At 40.2% G+C, this 18,045-nt stretch overlaps 3 protein-coding genes and 1 long non-coding RNA gene across 8 annotated transcripts in view; 2 read left to right on the top strand and 2 right to left on the bottom strand.

The window, feature by feature from the left end:
* COPS4 (COP9 signalosome subunit 4) overlaps positions 1-3,296 on the bottom strand; it is a 42,195-nt gene extending 38,899 nt beyond the window's left edge. The window contains exon 1 of one of the 2 annotated variants that reach the window (XM_078445974.2): positions 3,001-3,296. In XM_078445974.2, coding sequence (XP_078302100.1) covers positions 3,001-3,074 — 74 coding nt within the window. In that variant the 5' untranslated portion in view covers positions 3,075-3,296. The remainder of the gene's footprint in view (positions 1-3,000) is intronic. The other variant, XM_078445973.2, reaches the window with a different exon arrangement.
* Positions 1-18,045, top strand: part of LOC132692355 (placenta-specific gene 8 protein) — a 194,158-nt gene that overhangs the window by 69,291 nt on the left and 106,822 nt on the right. The gene's annotated exons all lie outside the window — the stretch shown is intronic.
* LOC132692362 (uncharacterized) lies at positions 12,120-17,150 on the bottom strand. The gene is made up of 3 exons (XR_009616324.2): positions 17,062-17,150; positions 15,837-16,024; positions 12,120-12,233 (listed from the first exon to the last, which is right to left on the bottom strand). It is a non-coding gene; the product is annotated as an uncharacterized LOC132692362 (long non-coding RNA).
* The window catches only part of LIN54 (lin-54 DREAM MuvB core complex component), a 68,520-nt gene continuing 67,038 nt past the window's right edge, over positions 16,564-18,045 (top strand). For 2 of the 4 annotated variants that reach the window (XM_060654749.2, XM_060654750.2), the window contains exon 1: positions 16,564-16,735. The gene's annotated coding sequence lies outside the window, so the exon portion shown is untranslated. The remainder of the gene's footprint in view (positions 16,736-18,045) is intronic. The other 2 variants (XM_060654745.2, XM_060654752.2) reach the window with 2 other exon arrangements.

The raw sequence follows: 18,045 nt of genomic DNA, 5'->3' as shown, positions 1-18,045 counted from the left end.
CCACTGGGTTAACAGCAACTAACCAGGTACTTGAGGGTAGTTATGAATGTGTGATGGTGGCTGTTTAGAGAAGGCTTTTTGGAAGAAATAACATTGCAACTGAGTTTCAAAGAATTAGTAGGTTTTAGCCAAGTAAATAAGACAGGCTATCACAACAGCTACCTATTCAAATGCTCCCTCTTCAAAGTTCTCCTCTTCTAAAGCTTTGTATGAGGATAATGAACACAATGTATAATACATAGAGAAGCAGTTTATAAAATCTGCAAAAATGAATCTCGTACGGCCAATTTCTTGCATCGACTTTAGAATGTTCTGTTAATTCATGGTTATGAGAAAGCATTTTTTTTGTTGTTGTTTATTTACTTTTGAGGGACCGAGAGACAGACAGACAGACAGACAGACAGGCATGAGTAGAGGAGGGGCAGAGACAGAGGGAGACACAGAACCCCTGAGATCATGACCTGAGCCGAAGCTGGACGCTCAACCGACTGAGCCACCCAGGCGTCCCTTGAGAAGGCATTTCTTACTGAAGATTGGACAAGAAAAGACGTATAGGCAAGTAGGTTAAAAATAAGCTTTTTAGAGTAGACAAACCTGGGTTTAAATATAAGCTCTACACCTTTCTAGCTATTCAATGATTCAACCCAATACTTGTTAAAGGACTACTCTGTTACAGATACTCTGCTAATTGCTGGAAATACACAGTATCAGTATTTTAGAAGCAAATGTACTCTGTCATTCCTTAACACGGATTCCTTTGTCATTCAATTCCTAACATAAATCCTAAAACTACTGACAGATTTCAAGAGTGTTTTCCTCATAGACATGTAGCTGGCAGAACTGTTTTGTTATGAAAATAATTATCCTGACATGTTCTTGTCCATAAAGGACCAGATATACCTGCAGGCAAGGCCAAGACTTTCCTCAGAAAGCACTGGCTATGAGTTATCAAGCACATTATTTATCTTCACAATAACCTCATCTGGTAGATGGTTAGAGTAATGGCCTCTAATGAATCATACTCCCATCTGCCCATGCCCCTTTGCAATGTAACTTGGCTACTCCTCCCATAAAGAGGTAGACTCCATCTCTCCTTCCCTTGAATCTGGGAGGGTCATGTGACTTACTTTGACCTGTTTTAGAGAACTGACATTATGAGATTTCCAAGGCTCGCCTTAAGAAGTCTAGCAACTACCACTCTCATCCTTCTGGAACACTCCCTTGGCTCTGTAAGGAACCACTGAATGAGAGACCACACGGGGAAACACAGTCAGCCAACAGCCTGATATATATGAGTCCATTTTAATTCCACCAGCCCCAACTGAGCTGCCAGCTGACTCTGCACCTGCATGAGTAAGCCTAGATCTGGACCAGCAAAACAATCCAGTCAACCCAAAGAATCCTGAAAAATAAGAACTGTTTCACACCACTAAGTTTTTGGTTTGTTACATAGTAATAAACAACTAAAGTACCCTATAAGATAGGTACTACTGTTTATCCCCAATTCAGAGCTGAGGAAGTAGATTCTTAGGTTAAGTTTCAGAATCCTGCGAATACTTGAAAAACGGTATGTCTTCCGATAAATAATGTACTTCGTGTTCTTCAACATAACAAAAAAGAAAGCAAGCATGGGGGGAAATATAAGCTGAGCATGGTGAAAAATATATGCTTATTTGACTTTCACTCAAATATGTGAAAACTGCAAGTGAAAAAGGATTAAGCCAGGAAGACACATTCAACTTATTTACAACTCATGGAGTAAGTCAATGTATGTATTGACTAACTGCTTTATAATAGTACCAATGACAATCTTGTGGCACTAGGCATCAGATACTGCTCTAAGTGTATGTGTGATATAAGTGTATATACATATACATACTCATTCTGTCCTCAGACAAGAATAAGTCATATTATCCTTATTTTCATAAGGAGGAAACTGCGGTACATAGTAGTTAAACCCAAGATCCATAGCTAAATTTTCCATTGATAAAACTGGATTACATATACCACCAGAGAAAAGACAGCAGAGCCTACATAAAGCACAGTCAAGGTTTCAACGGCCAGGTTAGAGCAGGTGTATCCCGTTAATACAGATCAATGTGATCTCAGCTGTCAGAATGTAAATATTACCATTAACTTGAGACTCAAACTTTAAACAGAATGCAAGTTCATTACAAAAGAACGGTGCTACATAATCTACAAAGAGAAAAGGGGCAATATCTATCTATCTATCTATCTATCTAAAGAGAAAAAGGGCAATATCTACCTATCTACCTAAGATTAACACTACTGAATAACTGCTTCATGACAGGCACATGTCACAAATTTTAACGTGGAGTGGACCTAAACCTTCAACATAAAGTCCAAGAAATTCCTAAATAATTCAGATTTCTGCAAACATCACGAATCTAGACATCCTGACCGACGTAGTGAGGGCTTTCCTATGTGCCCCTGTTCAGAGTTGGTGGTGCAGAGAACCCAAAACACAAGGACTCACAGAAGATGGTCCAAGTGGTTCTGATCATGATAGCGGCCATACCTCCTCAGCTCCCGTCAGCCTCAAGAAGCTATCTCCTAGAAAACTCTTCATCAAAATCCCAGAATATAATTTTCTCTCAATCAAAAAAGAAAAAAAAAGGGGGTGGGGATCCAAAGAGAGACCAGAATTTGGTGTGATAGGCCAGCAGCAATGGAAAGAGTCACCAGGGAAGGCTAAGAAGGCCGTGAGAGCAGTCGTCTCTCATACCGTGCTTCTTAAGAAACCGGTAAGGAAGCTATCAAAGATAGAATATGTTGACAGTCACCCCAGTTCTGTTGCCCCAAGGGTTCCCTGCACCAGCTTTCTGCTGCTCCTAATATCTGCGTCCGCAGACGACCTCAGGCCCGCCCCCTTGGTCGTCAGGCCGGCTCCTGGCCTCACATCCCTAAGCCGCCATCAACCCAAGGAGAATAGGTCTGTGGGTTCCCTCTCCACCTCCCAGGCCCCTGGGAAATACTCACTTGCCCGCCAGATCTTTATGAGAGCCGCTCGAATTCATGAGCTGGGCCAAATCCTGCCGCACGGCTGCCGCCATCTTTCTTCCAGCTCAGCAGAGGCTACCGGGCCTCTCACCCCCAAAAAGAAAACGAGCGTAGTCCTCCAGAGTGCTGCTAGAGGGAACCTGAGGTGCCACAGAGTAGCGACTGTGTGGGCCAGAGCGTCCGCTAGGAGAGCCGGCTCGAGGTCCGTCCCCAGAGTTGAATGACGCGAGGATCCACTCAAGACTGAGGCCCGCCCAGGATTCTCCCACGGGCTCAGGCTCGCACGCTCCCACTTAGGATTGGCGGATGAAGTTCAAAGGCGTGTGTTGCCTGTGCAACTCCAGTAAGTGCCGGGTAGCCAAAATTACCGCGTTGTCATCGAGTTCCGCGTCTCATTTGTGGTTTACTGTTGTTCTTCGTTCTTCACGACAGTCCTAAACTTGTGCCAAAAACCGAATTATTTCTAATTCACCACGGAGTGGTACTGTTGTAAAATACAATAAAAACGTATATATTTCTTGTCCTATTTTGTACCCTTTATATAGGTTGATCATGCATCCCCGTTTGTCCAGGATGGTGCCATTTTTCATCTCTTGTCCTGGAGTGATTATTAATAACACGCCCTTTCACTGTAGAAACTGTTCCATTTGGATGTCAAATCATATGGTCACCTATCTTCATATGTAATTGTATTAATTACTCATGTATCCTTATAGAATTTCTTTCTGCAAATAAATATGTGTTTATCCTTTCCTGCTTTCACTAAAGATAACACACCATATCATTATTCCTCTTAATTTATTTCACTTTTTTTGGAGATGTTACCATGTATGTCCAGAGAGCTTCCTCATTATTTTTTTGAACCGGAGAGTATTACATATAATGAGGGGATGTCATAGTTTAATTTTTATTGCTAGACACTTAAGTTGTTTTTAATCAATCAGCCAGTGCTGCGGTAACTTCCTACCAACAATGTGTGGGAATGCAATTTTCTACAGCCTTGCCTACAAAGGATGTCAAACTTTTGAATTTTTGCCATCATGGTATGTGATAAATAGCATGTTCCCTCTATTCAGTATGGGAAAGAAAAGACCAGAACATGGAAATCCTTTAAGAAAGTAAAGTAGATATTGCCCACCTCAATTCAGATCTCAGGCTGTTGGCAAAAATTTAAGGAAAGTGGATATTGCCTACCTCAATTCAGATCTCAGGCCGTTGGCAAGAATTTAGTCATATAACCATGCTTGGCAACAGTGAGGCTGGAAATCTGATTTCTAGTTGGGCAGCCTTTTGCCTAAGAAAAAGAAAAAGATGAGTTTAAAGGGACAATCAGTGCCCTCTACTACAATCTGTCTCTCTGATCACCTAAACATCTGTGTGTATCCTTTTTACAGTAAAACACTCTTACCCGTGAAGAAGAGAGATCAATTCTCTATTCAGTTTCAATACCAACCCAAAAAGCAGGATGTCTGATGATGCACAGCCCTCTCCATCAGATTGGGATATGTCTTTTCATGGCCCAGAGCCATATGCACTATAAAACAAATTATCTGCCTCATGCCCATACATGTAATACAAAACAACAGTGGAACACTCAAAAAAAGTAAGAATGTGAAACTCATAGCAGTTACTTGTTCATAGCAATGGTGGAATCTTGGGCAGGAATTATGAATACTCATTACCCTAGTAGTAGAGTAAGTTCCTTGGGTAGAACCTGGTTCTGCTCTTTGAGAAGAGCTCCATTGTCCATTACATTCTGTGGGCCCCAGCTTTGCCCTAGGAATACAAGTTAACTGGATGTTGGAGAATATTCCCTCTTTGGGGGAATGCCTTTGGACTTGGATCGAGAGCTTTTGTAGGCCAGGCTTTTCAGTATTACTTTTTTTAATGTAATTTAAAATTGAATATTTAGTAAACTCTGACTGCTTCCAGACAGTTTCAGGTTCCAGGAACCACACCCACAGTTGTTTCTAGAAACAGTTGTTAAACATGGCGTATTCCCTGGCTTCTACACTCGAACCATTCTTAACATCTTTTTAATGATGACAATCTTGAGATTATCTGAAACAACAGGCTTAAGTGAAAAGAGAACTCTATTAATTTGATTTTTGCCTCAGTTTATCTTTGTTTTCTGTTGTTTTCTTGTTCATTTATGTTTGTGAAAAATCCTTAATGGGCTATGGAAAATCTCTAAGCCAAGTCTTCTCTTCTGGTGTTTAGGGGTACCTAAGCAGTTGGCTTTTTCAACTTAGTGAAGCCCAAGAATTTCCAGACGTTCTATTTGCTTTTTAACCTGACTTCGAACTTTGTTTGTAATACCTTGCTGAAAGCAAAAAGGAGCCAAACACACAAACTGGTTCTTTCCATGTACCTCCCCTAGAGCTACAAGCTAGGCAGGGAAGTTGTCTGCCTTCCAGACTGCTCATTACCCCTACCCAACCTCTAAGAGAATCTACATGTTTTTAGGTTTTATTTACAGCAGGGAGGAAAAACAAACAAGCACGGCACTGGAAACTTACTCTCTCTTTTCAGTTGCTTAGCAAGAAGTTAGCTAGGCACATCTGAATTAGCAAATCCTAGTTCCATATCACTATGCAAAACCTTAGGTCCAAGCCAACACCTACTGAATCAAAGCTGTCAATATCAACAAAATCATCTAGTGATGCTTCCACATTAAAGTTTGGGTAGCAGTGCTCTAGCTTAGATGTCCACACCACTAGATGAGATGTTTTCACTAAACTCTTGCATATTAATGGCTATCAAAGCCATTTCCCTGGCCAGGAAACTCCCATTTTTATATAACAAACTGGTTGGTCTCTACCCCCTCACAATTTCCCTACAGATATGCAGAGGAAGTCATCCTGGGATCCTATTCCTGGTGCTTTTTCTACTCTGTCCCATGTGTCCAGCTCAAATATGCCTTGCTATAGAAGGAAGAAAAAAAAAAAAAAAGCATAGGTGATTGCATATGTTCTGCTGTTTTCTGAGCACCCATATTTACTCTACATTTATTCCACATGTTGCTAACGCTGTGTGACAAAATTATTCTAGAGTCATCTTGTGTGTTTCCTAGTCTAGACTCAGAATCAATTGTTTCACCAAGAAGTCCTTGTTCCTTTAGTTCCTTTTAGGAATGATATTTACAGATAACAATCTGAGTGCTAGGGTGCTCATTGCTACTGTCTTGGACATTTTGGAACCTTTTCATAGGACAGAACTAGGAAATACATACATATTTTAAGAATAAAATAAGTCAGCAGTTCATACTGATACTTCCAATTTAGGTGATTTTACTAAATTCCAATTTAGGTGATTTTACTTAACCTCTTCTGTATTACATCTATATCTCCTTACTTCCACATCCAGAATCCTGGTTCACAAGTACACAGTAGATTACAGAATCAGAATATTCCAAAATTATTCATTTCATTCCCTCCTGATTGTACACACAACAACTTTGGAATAGCAATACTAATATTACCATCCCCAATATGATTGCTGAAGAATTCAGCATTTTCCTGCTCTTTCTCTTCCATTTACTCTCATTTTTCATAATTGGACTATATCTATATTGTGAGCCCCCAGAGCTATTACAAAATACATTTTCTTCCTCTTAGTCCTCATTTAGTCTTAGTTCTGTAAGTAATACACATGTAATGCTCACTGTCGGCTCTTATATTGAAACCTCTCTAGTTGTTTTAGTTGATGGAAGCTAGTTCTTCAATAGGTTACTCAGGAAGGGCTTCTGGAAAACATAATTTTGAATGTTCTTGTATGTTGGAAACATCTTGTGCCTTTCATGTTTGAAAAATCAGTTTTGTTAGATATAATAATCCTTGACTCACTTTTCTTGAGAATCTGCAGTGTGGTGTTCCATTTTCTCATGACCTAAAGCATTGCTGAAAAATATCTCATGAGAGTTTAATTTTCTTTTCCTTGTAAGTCACCTGCTATTTTTGCCTAGATGCCCTCCAATTTTTTCCCCTTTAACATCAAGTAATTTTACTAGACCAAGGTTTGGTGTTAGTCATTCTGGGTCAATATTCTTCAGTATACAGTGTGCTCTTTCAGTAGATAGTTTCAGTATTCAATTTTTCAATAACATTATCTATAATTATACTTTTTGTACTTGTTCTATTCCTTTGGCTTCTTTTCTTGGGCACTACTATTGTCTTTATGTTAGATCATCTTTACCTCTTTTAATGTTAGTCACTTTTCATCAAAATCTTTTTATTTATTTTTTCACATTTTTTGATTAATTTTTTTCTTTTCATTCTATTTCTCTTAAGGCATTATCTATCACTTCTATTTACTCCTGGTTTCCTACGAATTGAGTCTTCATTTCTAAAATGATGTTTTTTACTTCTAATTCTTACCTGAGTTCTGCCGCTCATTCTGGGTGTTCCATTTCTTATTATGCTGTTCTGTCATGTCCTGCATCATTTCTTTTCAATTTAACTAGTGTGAAAAGTGTATTAAAGCTCATCTTCTTTTCAACTTAACTGGTGATTACCTTCCCTTTTCTGACAATCACTATCACTTTTTCTTTAACAATATATGAGGACAGGTTTTTAGCCCTATCCTCGCTTCTGAACGCTTTAGTCCCCCATTGCCTCTGTAAAGGCATTTACCTCAATAAATGAGATGCATAGAATATTTTTATTTCCACATCCTTTGCTTCTAGTTGAGACCTTGAGAATATACTGACTTCTGGCCCTTCCACCCTTACTGAATTCCTTAGTTGCACTGAGATAGGTTGGCACTTTGTTCCACTTCAGCAAGTACTTGCTTTTCCTTTGCAGTATGTCTCCCCTGTTTTAGGAATCACTAATTTAACACTTGTGCTATTAATTCCCAGTTTCATTGTCATTTTTCTCTTACATTACTATATAAATTCAAACTAAATTAATCATTACAGATTCCCCTTCTCTTCATCTGCCCTGTCTTGATAGGAGGTTTCTGCTCTGATTGTTTTGTTGTTTGGTAGTGCTCCCTCTTTAAAGTTTTTTTATGTTTCTTCATTTTTGAGAGACAGAATGCAAACAGGGGAGGGGCAGAGAGAGAGGGAGACACAGAATGCAAAGCAGGCTCCAGGCTCTGAACTGTCAGTACAGAGCTGGGCTCAAACCCACGAACCATGAGATCATGACGTGAGCCGAAGTCGGACACTTAACTGACTGAGACACCTAGGTGCCCCTGGTAGTGCTCACTCTTAACTGATCCCTCAGAGGCTGTGCATGGGTAATATATTTGTGAATCTGTGCATATTCACAAATATCTATCATCTTGATGGTTGAATGGGATTTTGGCTGTGCTACTGTCCTTTTCCCTCAGCAACCTTAGAAATGTTACTCCACAGTCTTTCAGTTTCCAGGATTTCACATGAGAAGTCCATGCTAGTGATTTCTCTCCCTCTCTTCCTCTCCCTCCTTCCTTCCTCCCTCCCTCTTTTCTCCATTCTCATTCTCTTTCTTCTCTTTGAGAGACTGAGTATGCAAACAGACAATGACAAGACCATATGTAAAAATAAAACTGACCTGGGGCGCCTGGGTGGTTCAATTGGTTAAGCATCCGACTCTTGATCTTGGCTCAGGTCATGATCTCACAGTTTGTGAATTCGAGCCCCACATCAGGCTCTGTGCTAACAGAGCCTGCTTGGGATTCTCTCTCTCCCTCTCTCCCTGCACCTTTCCTGCTTATGCTCTTATGTTCGCTCTCTCTCTCTCTCTCAAAATAAAATAAACTTTAAAAAATAAATAAATAAAACTGACAAAGTAGTCTTCAGCAACCAGTCCAGGAAAGCAACTCACCACCTGCAGGCACCATCCCAGGAAGCCAAACAACTGTCGTTATCAGCCCCAAATGGCCACCACTTGATTAATTACTGACAGCTTCCCTAATTTTTGCCCCAACCAGGGAAAGCCAAATACACTCCCCTAACCAAATATGTAGGATACCCCACTTCTAGGTAGCTTCCAACAGCTCCCCCATGCCAACAACCTCCAATCAGGGCATACCTGAATTCCCTTTTCCCACTATAAAGCTTTCCATTCCTCTGCCTGCCTTTGAGTCTCTGTCAAACACAAGTGATGGTGTCTCAAATCCCTTGCTATAGAAGTTCTGAATTAATAGCCTTTGATTGTTCTCATTTGGCTTTATTTCTGCACCTTTCTTCTCCTTCTCCCTCTTTTTTCTCTTCTTCCTCTTCTTTCTCTTTTTCCCCACTCCTCCTCCTCCTCCCCCAGCCCCACAGTCTCCTTTGTTCTAAGTAACTTGTTCTTTCCACCTAAAAGTTTTAAAAGATCTTTTCTTTATAGGAATTTTCCTCAGATATGCCTAAATGTGTCTTATCTCATTGACATTACCTGGAACTCAGTGACCCCTTTCATCTGCATCTTTAGGTCAGGGAAATTTTCTATTATTATTTGTTTAATTATTACCTCTCTTTATCTGTTCCTTTCTCTCCTTCTGCAATTCCAACAGTCATATTTCAGGTCTTTAGGATGTATCTTCAAAGTAATGTGCCTTTTACATCATAATTTCTCTCTTTATATTTTTTTGCTCTGTGTTTTGAGATATCCTTTCCACTTTTCAGGCCACTTAGCAAGATTCAATCATTCTTCAGTGTATCATCAGTTTTGTGTTTTTAAAATCATGATTTCCATTTGTTTACTTGTGTAAAAATGTTATAGCTGCTTTATTTATAATAGCCTCAGGGGAAAACAACACAAATGATCATCACAAGGAAAGTGGATGGAGAAACTGTGGCATATGCCTTCAATAGAATACCGCTTAGCATTAGAAGGGAAAAAACTACAGATATGTGCAAGAACATGAATGAATCTCAAAACATACCGAGTGAAAGAAATCAAACCTCAAAAAGTAAATATAATAGGAGTCCCTCTACATGAAGTTCTTTTTTTTTTTTTTTTTTTAATCCAAACCAGGCTCCAGGCTCCAAGCTGTCAGCAAAGAGCCCAACACAGGGCTTGAAGTCACAAACCATGAGATCATGACCTGAGCCAAAGTCAGACACTTAACCGACTGAGCCACCCAGGCGCCCCTGAGGTTCTAAGTCAAACAAAACTAATCTGTGGTGATAGAAACTCAGAAATTACCTAGGAAGGAGGAAATAAAAAAAAATGGTGATTTACTGGGGAAGTAGCAGGAAGTGGTGGAAATATTCTATATGTTTATAGCGGTATGGGTTATGTGGGTGGTATGGTATGGATTTATCAAAGTTTATCACACTGTACACTTAAGATCTATGCATTTTATTGAATGTGAAACCTCAATTTAAAAAGGGAATAAAATGGTTTTTGTTCAATAGTCTTGTCTGTGTATTGAATTTAGTCTTCTTGAGGGCTTTTATTTATGTATTTATATATTTATTTATGGTTTAAGATGTCTTTGGTCTTCTCCAGCAGTTTCAAAAGCTAGTGCTATATCAGCTTCAAAGGAAGAAGTTTCAGTGCAACAATTCTGCTTCCTCAACGCTCCTCTTTGTCAGAATGACCCAGCAAGTCCATTTTCTTACCTTTTTTTTTTGAAAATTTATCTCATTATATTTTTAATTGAAGTATAATTAACATGGCATTATATTACTTTCAGGTATATAATACAGTGATTCACAGTTCTACATATTACTCAGCACTCATCACAGTGAGTGTGCTCTTAATCCCCATTATCTATTTCACACATCCCCCTCACCCACCTCTCCCCTCTAGCAACCACTAGGTTGTTCTCTGTGTTTAAGAGTCTGTTCTGTTTATCTATATTTTCTTTATTTTTCTTTCTTAAATTCCACATAAGAGTGAAGTCATATGCTATTTGTTTTTCTCTGACTTCTTTCACTTAGCATTATACCCTCTAGGTCCATCCATGTTGTTGCAAATGGCAAGATCTCATTCTTTTTTATGGCTGAGTAATATTCTATTGCATATATATATATATATATATATATATATATATATCTCCCACATCTTCTTTATCCTCTCATCTATCAGTGAACACCTGGGCGGCTTCCATATGTTGACTATTGTAAGTAATGCTGCAATAAACATAGAGGTGCGTTTATCTTTTTGAATTAGTGTTTTTGTTTTCTTTTGGAAAATACCCAGTAGTGGAATTACTAGATCATATGGTAATTCTATTTTTAATTTTTTGAGGAATCCCTGTACTATTTTCCACAGTGGCTGTACCAATTTGCATTCCCATCAACAGTGCATGAGGGTTCCTTTTTTCTCCACATCCTTACCAACACTTGGTATCTCTTGTCTCCCAAGCCCCATCTCCAATTAAAAAACAAATCTGGGGGCACTTGGGTGGCTCAGTAGGTTAAGTGTCTGACTTTGGCTCAGGTTATGATCTTGTGGTCTGTGATTTCAAGCCCGTGTAAAGCTCTGTGCTGACAGCTCAGAGCCTAGAGCTGCTTCGGATTCTGTGTCTCCCTCTCTCTCGGTCCCTCCCCTGCTCGCACTCTGTCTCTCTCTGTCTCTCTTTCAAAAATAAATATTTAAAAAAAAGAAAAAGTTTCTAGTCTCTCTAATGGCAAAATTTTTCTTCCTCTATTAGGTGGAAGATGAGCACATTTCTTCAAACACATTAAACTCTGGGTCCAGATCCAAATGAGCAAGGCCAAGAGACTGGTAGCACTTTGCTGTCTGTGTGAGCCCTTCTTTCAAGTTCCTATATCCTGTCTTGAGATGTGCCTTTTCTCAGGATGACTAACACTGGAAATACTTCCTTCAAGGGTAAAGCCCACTCGTAACACTAGGGATGGTTACACCCCTAGCAAGACAAGTGCTGGCATATCTGCAGGGGATATGTTCTAAGCCTCCTGGTAGATGCCTGAAACTGTAGATAGTACTATACCCTACATATACTATGCTTTTTCTTGTACATACATACCTATGATAAAGTTTAGTTTATAGTCACAGTAAGAGATTAGCAATAGCTAATAATAAAATAGAAAAATGATAGCAATATACTGTAATACATATATAAAAGTATATGAATGTAGTCTCAAAATATTGTACTGTATTCACCTACTTGTGATGATGTGAGATGATAAAATGCCTACATAATAAGATAAAAGTGAGGTGAGTGACGTAGGCATTGTGATTCAGCATTAGGGTTAGGCTGCTACTGACCTTCTGATGACATGTCAGAAGGAAGATGTCTATTTCTAGACCCAAGTTGACTTCAGGTAACTGAAAATCAGAAAGTGAAACGACAGATAACTTGGGGGACATTGTTATCAATATTAAAGATCAGAGCATTACAGAGAATCCTCTACTTCTATCCTTTTAATTATATAAAAAAATAACTATTATAGAGGCAAATAAATCTTGTTGCCAGAGGAAAAGTAATTGAACACTGCCTACCACCAACAGATGATTTTATTGGTTCATTTTTAACTTTTAGGTGGTTTGACATTATCAATCACTTCATGCATCATATGTGAAAAAACTTAGGGTGTGTTCAAAGTGATACTGATCTATATTCCCTTATTAGAAATCACTGAGTATCAACGTATTTTGGAACTGAGAACATTTTGGACTTAAGAACATGTATACATAATTTTAAAAACTTTTTCTTTTAAAACCAACTTTAAGGGGTATAATTGACATATAATAAATTGTATCCATTTTAAGAATACTCAGTGAGTTTAGGCAGTTGTATACCCTCATGCAACCACCACAGCCAAGGTCAAAAACATCCATCATTCCAGAAAAGTTCCTTTCAACCCCTTTGGCCATAATGAGACCCCATAATCAAACACATTCATATTTCTGCACTGGCATATATGTATACTTACACTAAATGGTGTAGAATACTAATACTTTATGTCATATTGGGCAGGTTTTTCTCCTGAGTTTGTCATAAGCTTATAAAATAGTTTTTAAAAATTTTGGATGTTGAGGGGCACCTGGGTAGTTCAGTCAGTTAAGTGTCTGATTCTTGGTTTCGGTTCAGGTCATAATCTCACAGTTCATGAGTTTGAGCCCTGCATTGGGCTCCATGTTGACAGTGTGGAGCCTGCTTAGGATTCTCTCTCTCTCTCTCTCTCTCTCTCTCCCACTCTATCTGACTCTCTCCCTCTCTCAAAAATAAATAAATTTAAACAATTAAAAAATTTTTGGATTTTGAAACTGTTGATAAGGGATTACGGATCTGTTTTAAAAGAGTTATATGATAATGAAAAGAAACAAGGTGATAATTACACTTATATAGAGGTATAAATTGGTTGCTTGTATAGAGACATCTGGACTTATGACAAATGGACTCATGAACCTCTGGGTAAACTTGTGGAAACTAAGCTATTTTAAGAAAATTTTATTAATAGTGTATAGTTTGTACCTAGCAGTATACCTGGTACATAATAGCCTCTGAAGAATCTTTTGGAAACTAATCTATTTTCAGAAAATTTTATTAACTAATATATACTTTGTACCTACTATACCTGGCACATGATAGGTACCCAGTAACACATTCATTTTGTCTTGATAATGCTACCCAACTCATACTTCTTTGGTACCACTTTCTTGTCTTTTATTTTAATTAAAAAAAATTTTTTTTTAATTTTTACTGGGCTCCATGCCCAACATGGGGTTTGAACTCATGACTCTGAGATTAAGAGTAACATGCTCTACTGATTGAGCCAGCCAGGCACCCCTATATCACTCTTTTCATTCCCTGTATTGATATTTTCCTCAGAAGGTATCTGAGGGGAAAAAAAAAACCCTCCCTTATTCATTTAAAAATCTCTAATTTTTCTACCTGTTTATTGTCTGTCATTTCCTCTAGAACTGTGCTGTCCAATATGTAGTCATCAGCCACACATAGCCATTTAAATTTAAATTAAGTATAATTAAATAAATAATTAGCTACAGTAGAGCCACACTTCAGTGGTCTGATAGCCACATGTAGCTAGTGAGTACTGTATTAGATAGTGTGGATATAGAACAGTTCCACCGTTGAGGAAAGTTCTATTGGACAGAGCTCCATCTTATTTACCACTTTGTTCCCCGTGCCTTTCACGGTGCTTGGGATCCAGTAGATGATAAATAAATATTTGCTGAATAAATGTTTTTAGTTCATCTGTAAAAGCCATCATGCAAATATAAAGCAAAGATTCCTTTTTGAAATAGAAATGTTTGAATAGCAATCACTCTCAGGAGCTAAAATGCTTTCTCTGAAAAAGTAAAAATATTAGATTATATATTAGGTTGTACTGTAGCTTTGATTATTAATAGCTTTCAGTCATTGAGTATTTACTACATTCCAGGCACTGTTGGAAGTGTTTCATGCATAGTTCCTCAGTATTCTTTACAACAACCATAGGATGTCTACATTATTTCCAATTTACAGATAAGGAAACTGAGACCTGCGTGAAAAGTAACTTGCTGGAGATCTTGCAGCTACTAAGTAGCAGGGCCAGAATTTGGGCCCGGCAGTCTGGCTCCAGATGCTAAGCAATTAACCCCAACATTGAGCTCTTCGTGATTTTTTAAAAAAAGTTTATGTATTTATTTTGAGAGAGAGGGAGAGAGAGTGGGGGAGGGGCTGAGAGAGGAAGAGAGCGTCCCAAGCAGGCTGCACACCGTCAGCACAGAGCCTGATGAGGGGCTGGGTCTCACGAACCATGAGAACATGACCTGAGATGAAATCAAGAGTCTGATGCTTGACCAACTGAACCACCCAGGCCCCCCTGTGATTGTTTTTAATAAGGACCACTTAGTCTCTTCTTTCCAGTATTCAAACGTCTATTTTCTTTTTTCTTATTTAGTTGCATTTAGCTAGGACACCCTAGAAAACATTACATAATAGCTGCTATAGCCCTGCATCCTTGTCTGGTCCCTGACTTCCCCCATTTCACACTAAGCTTCCCCCATTTCACACTAAGGTATGATGTTACTATTTTCTGATGATTATCTCGATCCACTTAATGTTCTTTTATTTCTAATTTACTATGAATTTTTAAAATTCAGAAATGGCTGTCGAATGTTATACAATGCATCCCTAAAGAATATCATTTGGCTTTTCTCCTTTAATAAATTGTCTGAGTAGATTTTCTAGTGTTAAACCACCATTCTTGGAATAAACCATATTTTGTCATGTTATGAATTATTTTTAGTATCACACCACTGTTTCTGATACTTTAATACTCAACTGTCTGCAACAAAGTCATGGTGAGAACAGAACTTCCTCCCTTTGGGTACTGTTTGTTTTGGGTTTTGATATTAGGGTTATGCTAGCCTTGTGAAATAAACTGAGAAATTTTCTCTCTTTTTTGGTATATTTCCCTAGAATCCAGCCAGGTTTGGGTACTCTGTCTCAACTTCCTTCTTCCTTCTACAATTGTCATACATAGTACCACCAGTCACTTAAGTTTGAGAATGTTTTCTCAGGCTAGCTCCCAAGGGTCCTCATAAACTGGACTCACCACCTACTGATCCCCAACAAAGACTGTTTACCATTCAATTTTCTCCCTTTCCTTGCACAGGCCACAGACATTCTGGCTTCCAAGCTTTTGCTAATTTCATGCCACTTGCCTTGCCATTGAGTTTGCCATGGTAGATAAGGGGTGGTGTTGATTTCTGCCTAACTGAACTAACATTTGAGGTGGGAACTGTGTAGCTGCTTGACACCTCTCTCTTTCTTAACCCTCAAAATCCTGGGAAGCTTTGTTATTTTTATTTTGTAGATAGGTAAAGGAACTTGATAAATTGCTATACACTAACGTATGAGGTGCCAGAATTTAAAACCAGGACTGCTTAATTCCAAAGCAATTGGAACAACATAAATCTCACCTCGTCCATTTTGTTTCCTGGTCATAGTCTCTCACGTTGATTTGTGTATGTCTTCCGTGCTCCATTAGCAATTATGGACTGTACTACACCATTTAACATTACCCTGTTTTGTATTGTTTGTTTCATCTGTGTAGTTCTTGTCTCGCACAACAGTTATTAACTGTTTATCTGGCTCCACATTTGGCTGCCTTTTATTTTTTAATAAAGGACAGTGGGAAAAATAAAAGAAGTAAAAGGTGACTAAATGCAATAATTTTGATTGTGTTAGTCTTAGCTACACATTGCAAAAATCCCTTTCAAAGTAAGTTTAACTCTGAGTGGTCTCCCAGGGACTTTTTAGCGATCCCTGCAAAATTAATGCCTAAAAACGAGAGATGACATTTATGAATACTGATCACCGAAGCACATTAAACAGTGACAGTTTGCTGGAAATCACACCTACAGCACTGACTTCCTAACAAGGAAAGCTAGAAGATGCGGCAGTCTCTCAACTGCAGGCGCAACCCGGCTCTCCCCCTCCCAGCTCTGCCAGATGGAACTTTCCCTGCGAAAGCTTTGACGGAACGCCCGCTAGGAGTCACGTGGAGCTGGAGCGTACTCCCGCGCCTTGCGGAATGACGCGAGGCTCGCGTTGCCAAGGGGAGGGGCAAGGCGCCGCGGAAGGGGCGGGGCGAAGGAAGCCAGCCGGGGAGGCGGGGCCGGTAGAGTAGAGGGGCGGGCAAAGAGGGGCGCGCGGGCGGGGAGGGCCCGGCGTATTATGGGATGCGGCGGTGGAATGGCGCTGGGCGCGTGATTTTGAACAAACCCGGGTCTGTGTCTCGGAGGCGCCGCCGCCGCCGCGGCTGCTGGGAGCCTAGGGAGCGCGGCTCGAGGAGCAGGCGGCGGCGCCGCCGGCTTTGGTAAGTGTCAGCTCTGGGGGTGGGGACATCTGGGCGGGCGGGAAGGGGGCGCCGGCCCCCACTGCGGGTGGTGGAGCGGGCGGAGGGCGCCGGACCGCCCCTTCTGGGAGCCTGGGCTGGTGGGTCTTGGCGGAGAGCGGGAACCTGGCGCCCGGGGCTGCCGCGCTTCATCCCCGGGCCTCAAGGGGCGGGAGACCCCTCCCGGCTCGGCCTCTTCCCGCCTGCACCCCGGAGGGCGGCTGTCACCCGGCAAGGCTGGCGCAGGGGCGGCCGCCCGCCCTTCCCGGCAGTCTGGAGGAAGAGTTCCGGCGGCTGTTGACACGCACCTTGCGTGGCCAGAGTAGCAGACTGTGTCAGCCCTGGGTTTCTGGGAACCGGTTTTGCTGCTGTGTCATTTTGTCCCAGCCTCTCCTTTCCTTGCTGCCCGCCGCCCCGTTCTTCCTGCGCCCCTTTGTATGATCTCTTATTCGTGTGTGTCCGTTTTCCTCGCGAAGCCCACCATCTAAATGTCATAATGTCCCCGAGGTGCACGGGGAAAGGGAGCGGGCCGGGACTTAGCTTGGCCAAGCAACGGTAAACACCAAGCACAGTGCGGATGGACGGGGCTTGCGGGGGGTGGGGGTGGGAATAAAGTTTAAAGACGAAGAAACTGGGAACACTTGAGACTCTCATCCTAGTCTAGCAGGCTGCATAGGTAAAGAGCGATTGGGCTGGGTGGTAGATAGCACTAGTCTAAAGCCTGAATCTACTGGCTTTTATTTGGAGTTGTCATTCAAGAAAGATAAGGAAATGAAATGGTTTTTTCAACTTCCCCCTTACTTAGACTAACTTTTAAAAAAGACAGTAGACTGACCCTGTTCTCAACCTTGAAATTCAGTTTGCTCATTTCAGGTAGATCTTTCAGAGTATATACTGTAGTTCAGTAGTAGGTTTAGAATTCAGCTTTTGAATGGGCGATTAGCAAATCTTTCTGAAAATAAAAAAGGTAACCAATTTAGTTTTTTGTTTTTGCTTTTTAATTCTGGTCTTGTCACAAGCCTTGCAGCTTATGGTTTTGTGTTATTTCTAGGATGATTAAAAACTGCTTACGTTCTTTTTTAGTTATTAATCCGCATAATAAGAGTAGCTGGTGGGAAAGATGGGTAACTCTGGGGTCTTGTTCTAAAGTAAGCTGTTTATTTTCTCTGTATTGAACAAATATATCTGCGGCAGATTTTTTTTAAATTTAGTGACTTAGATCTTAATATTTGGCAAATAATTTTTGTTTAGAGGTGTATTTCTTGTATTTTAGAAATTGTTCATTCATGATT

Source organism: Panthera onca, chromosome B1 (assembly GCF_046562875.1).
Source record: "Panthera onca isolate mPanOnc1 chromosome B1, mPanOnc1 haplotype 2, whole genome shotgun sequence".
Taxonomy (NCBI): domain Eukaryota; kingdom Metazoa; phylum Chordata; class Mammalia; order Carnivora; family Felidae; genus Panthera; species Panthera onca.
The sequence above is the reverse complement of the archived record's forward strand: the minus strand, read 5'-3'. Positions and strand labels throughout refer to the sequence as shown.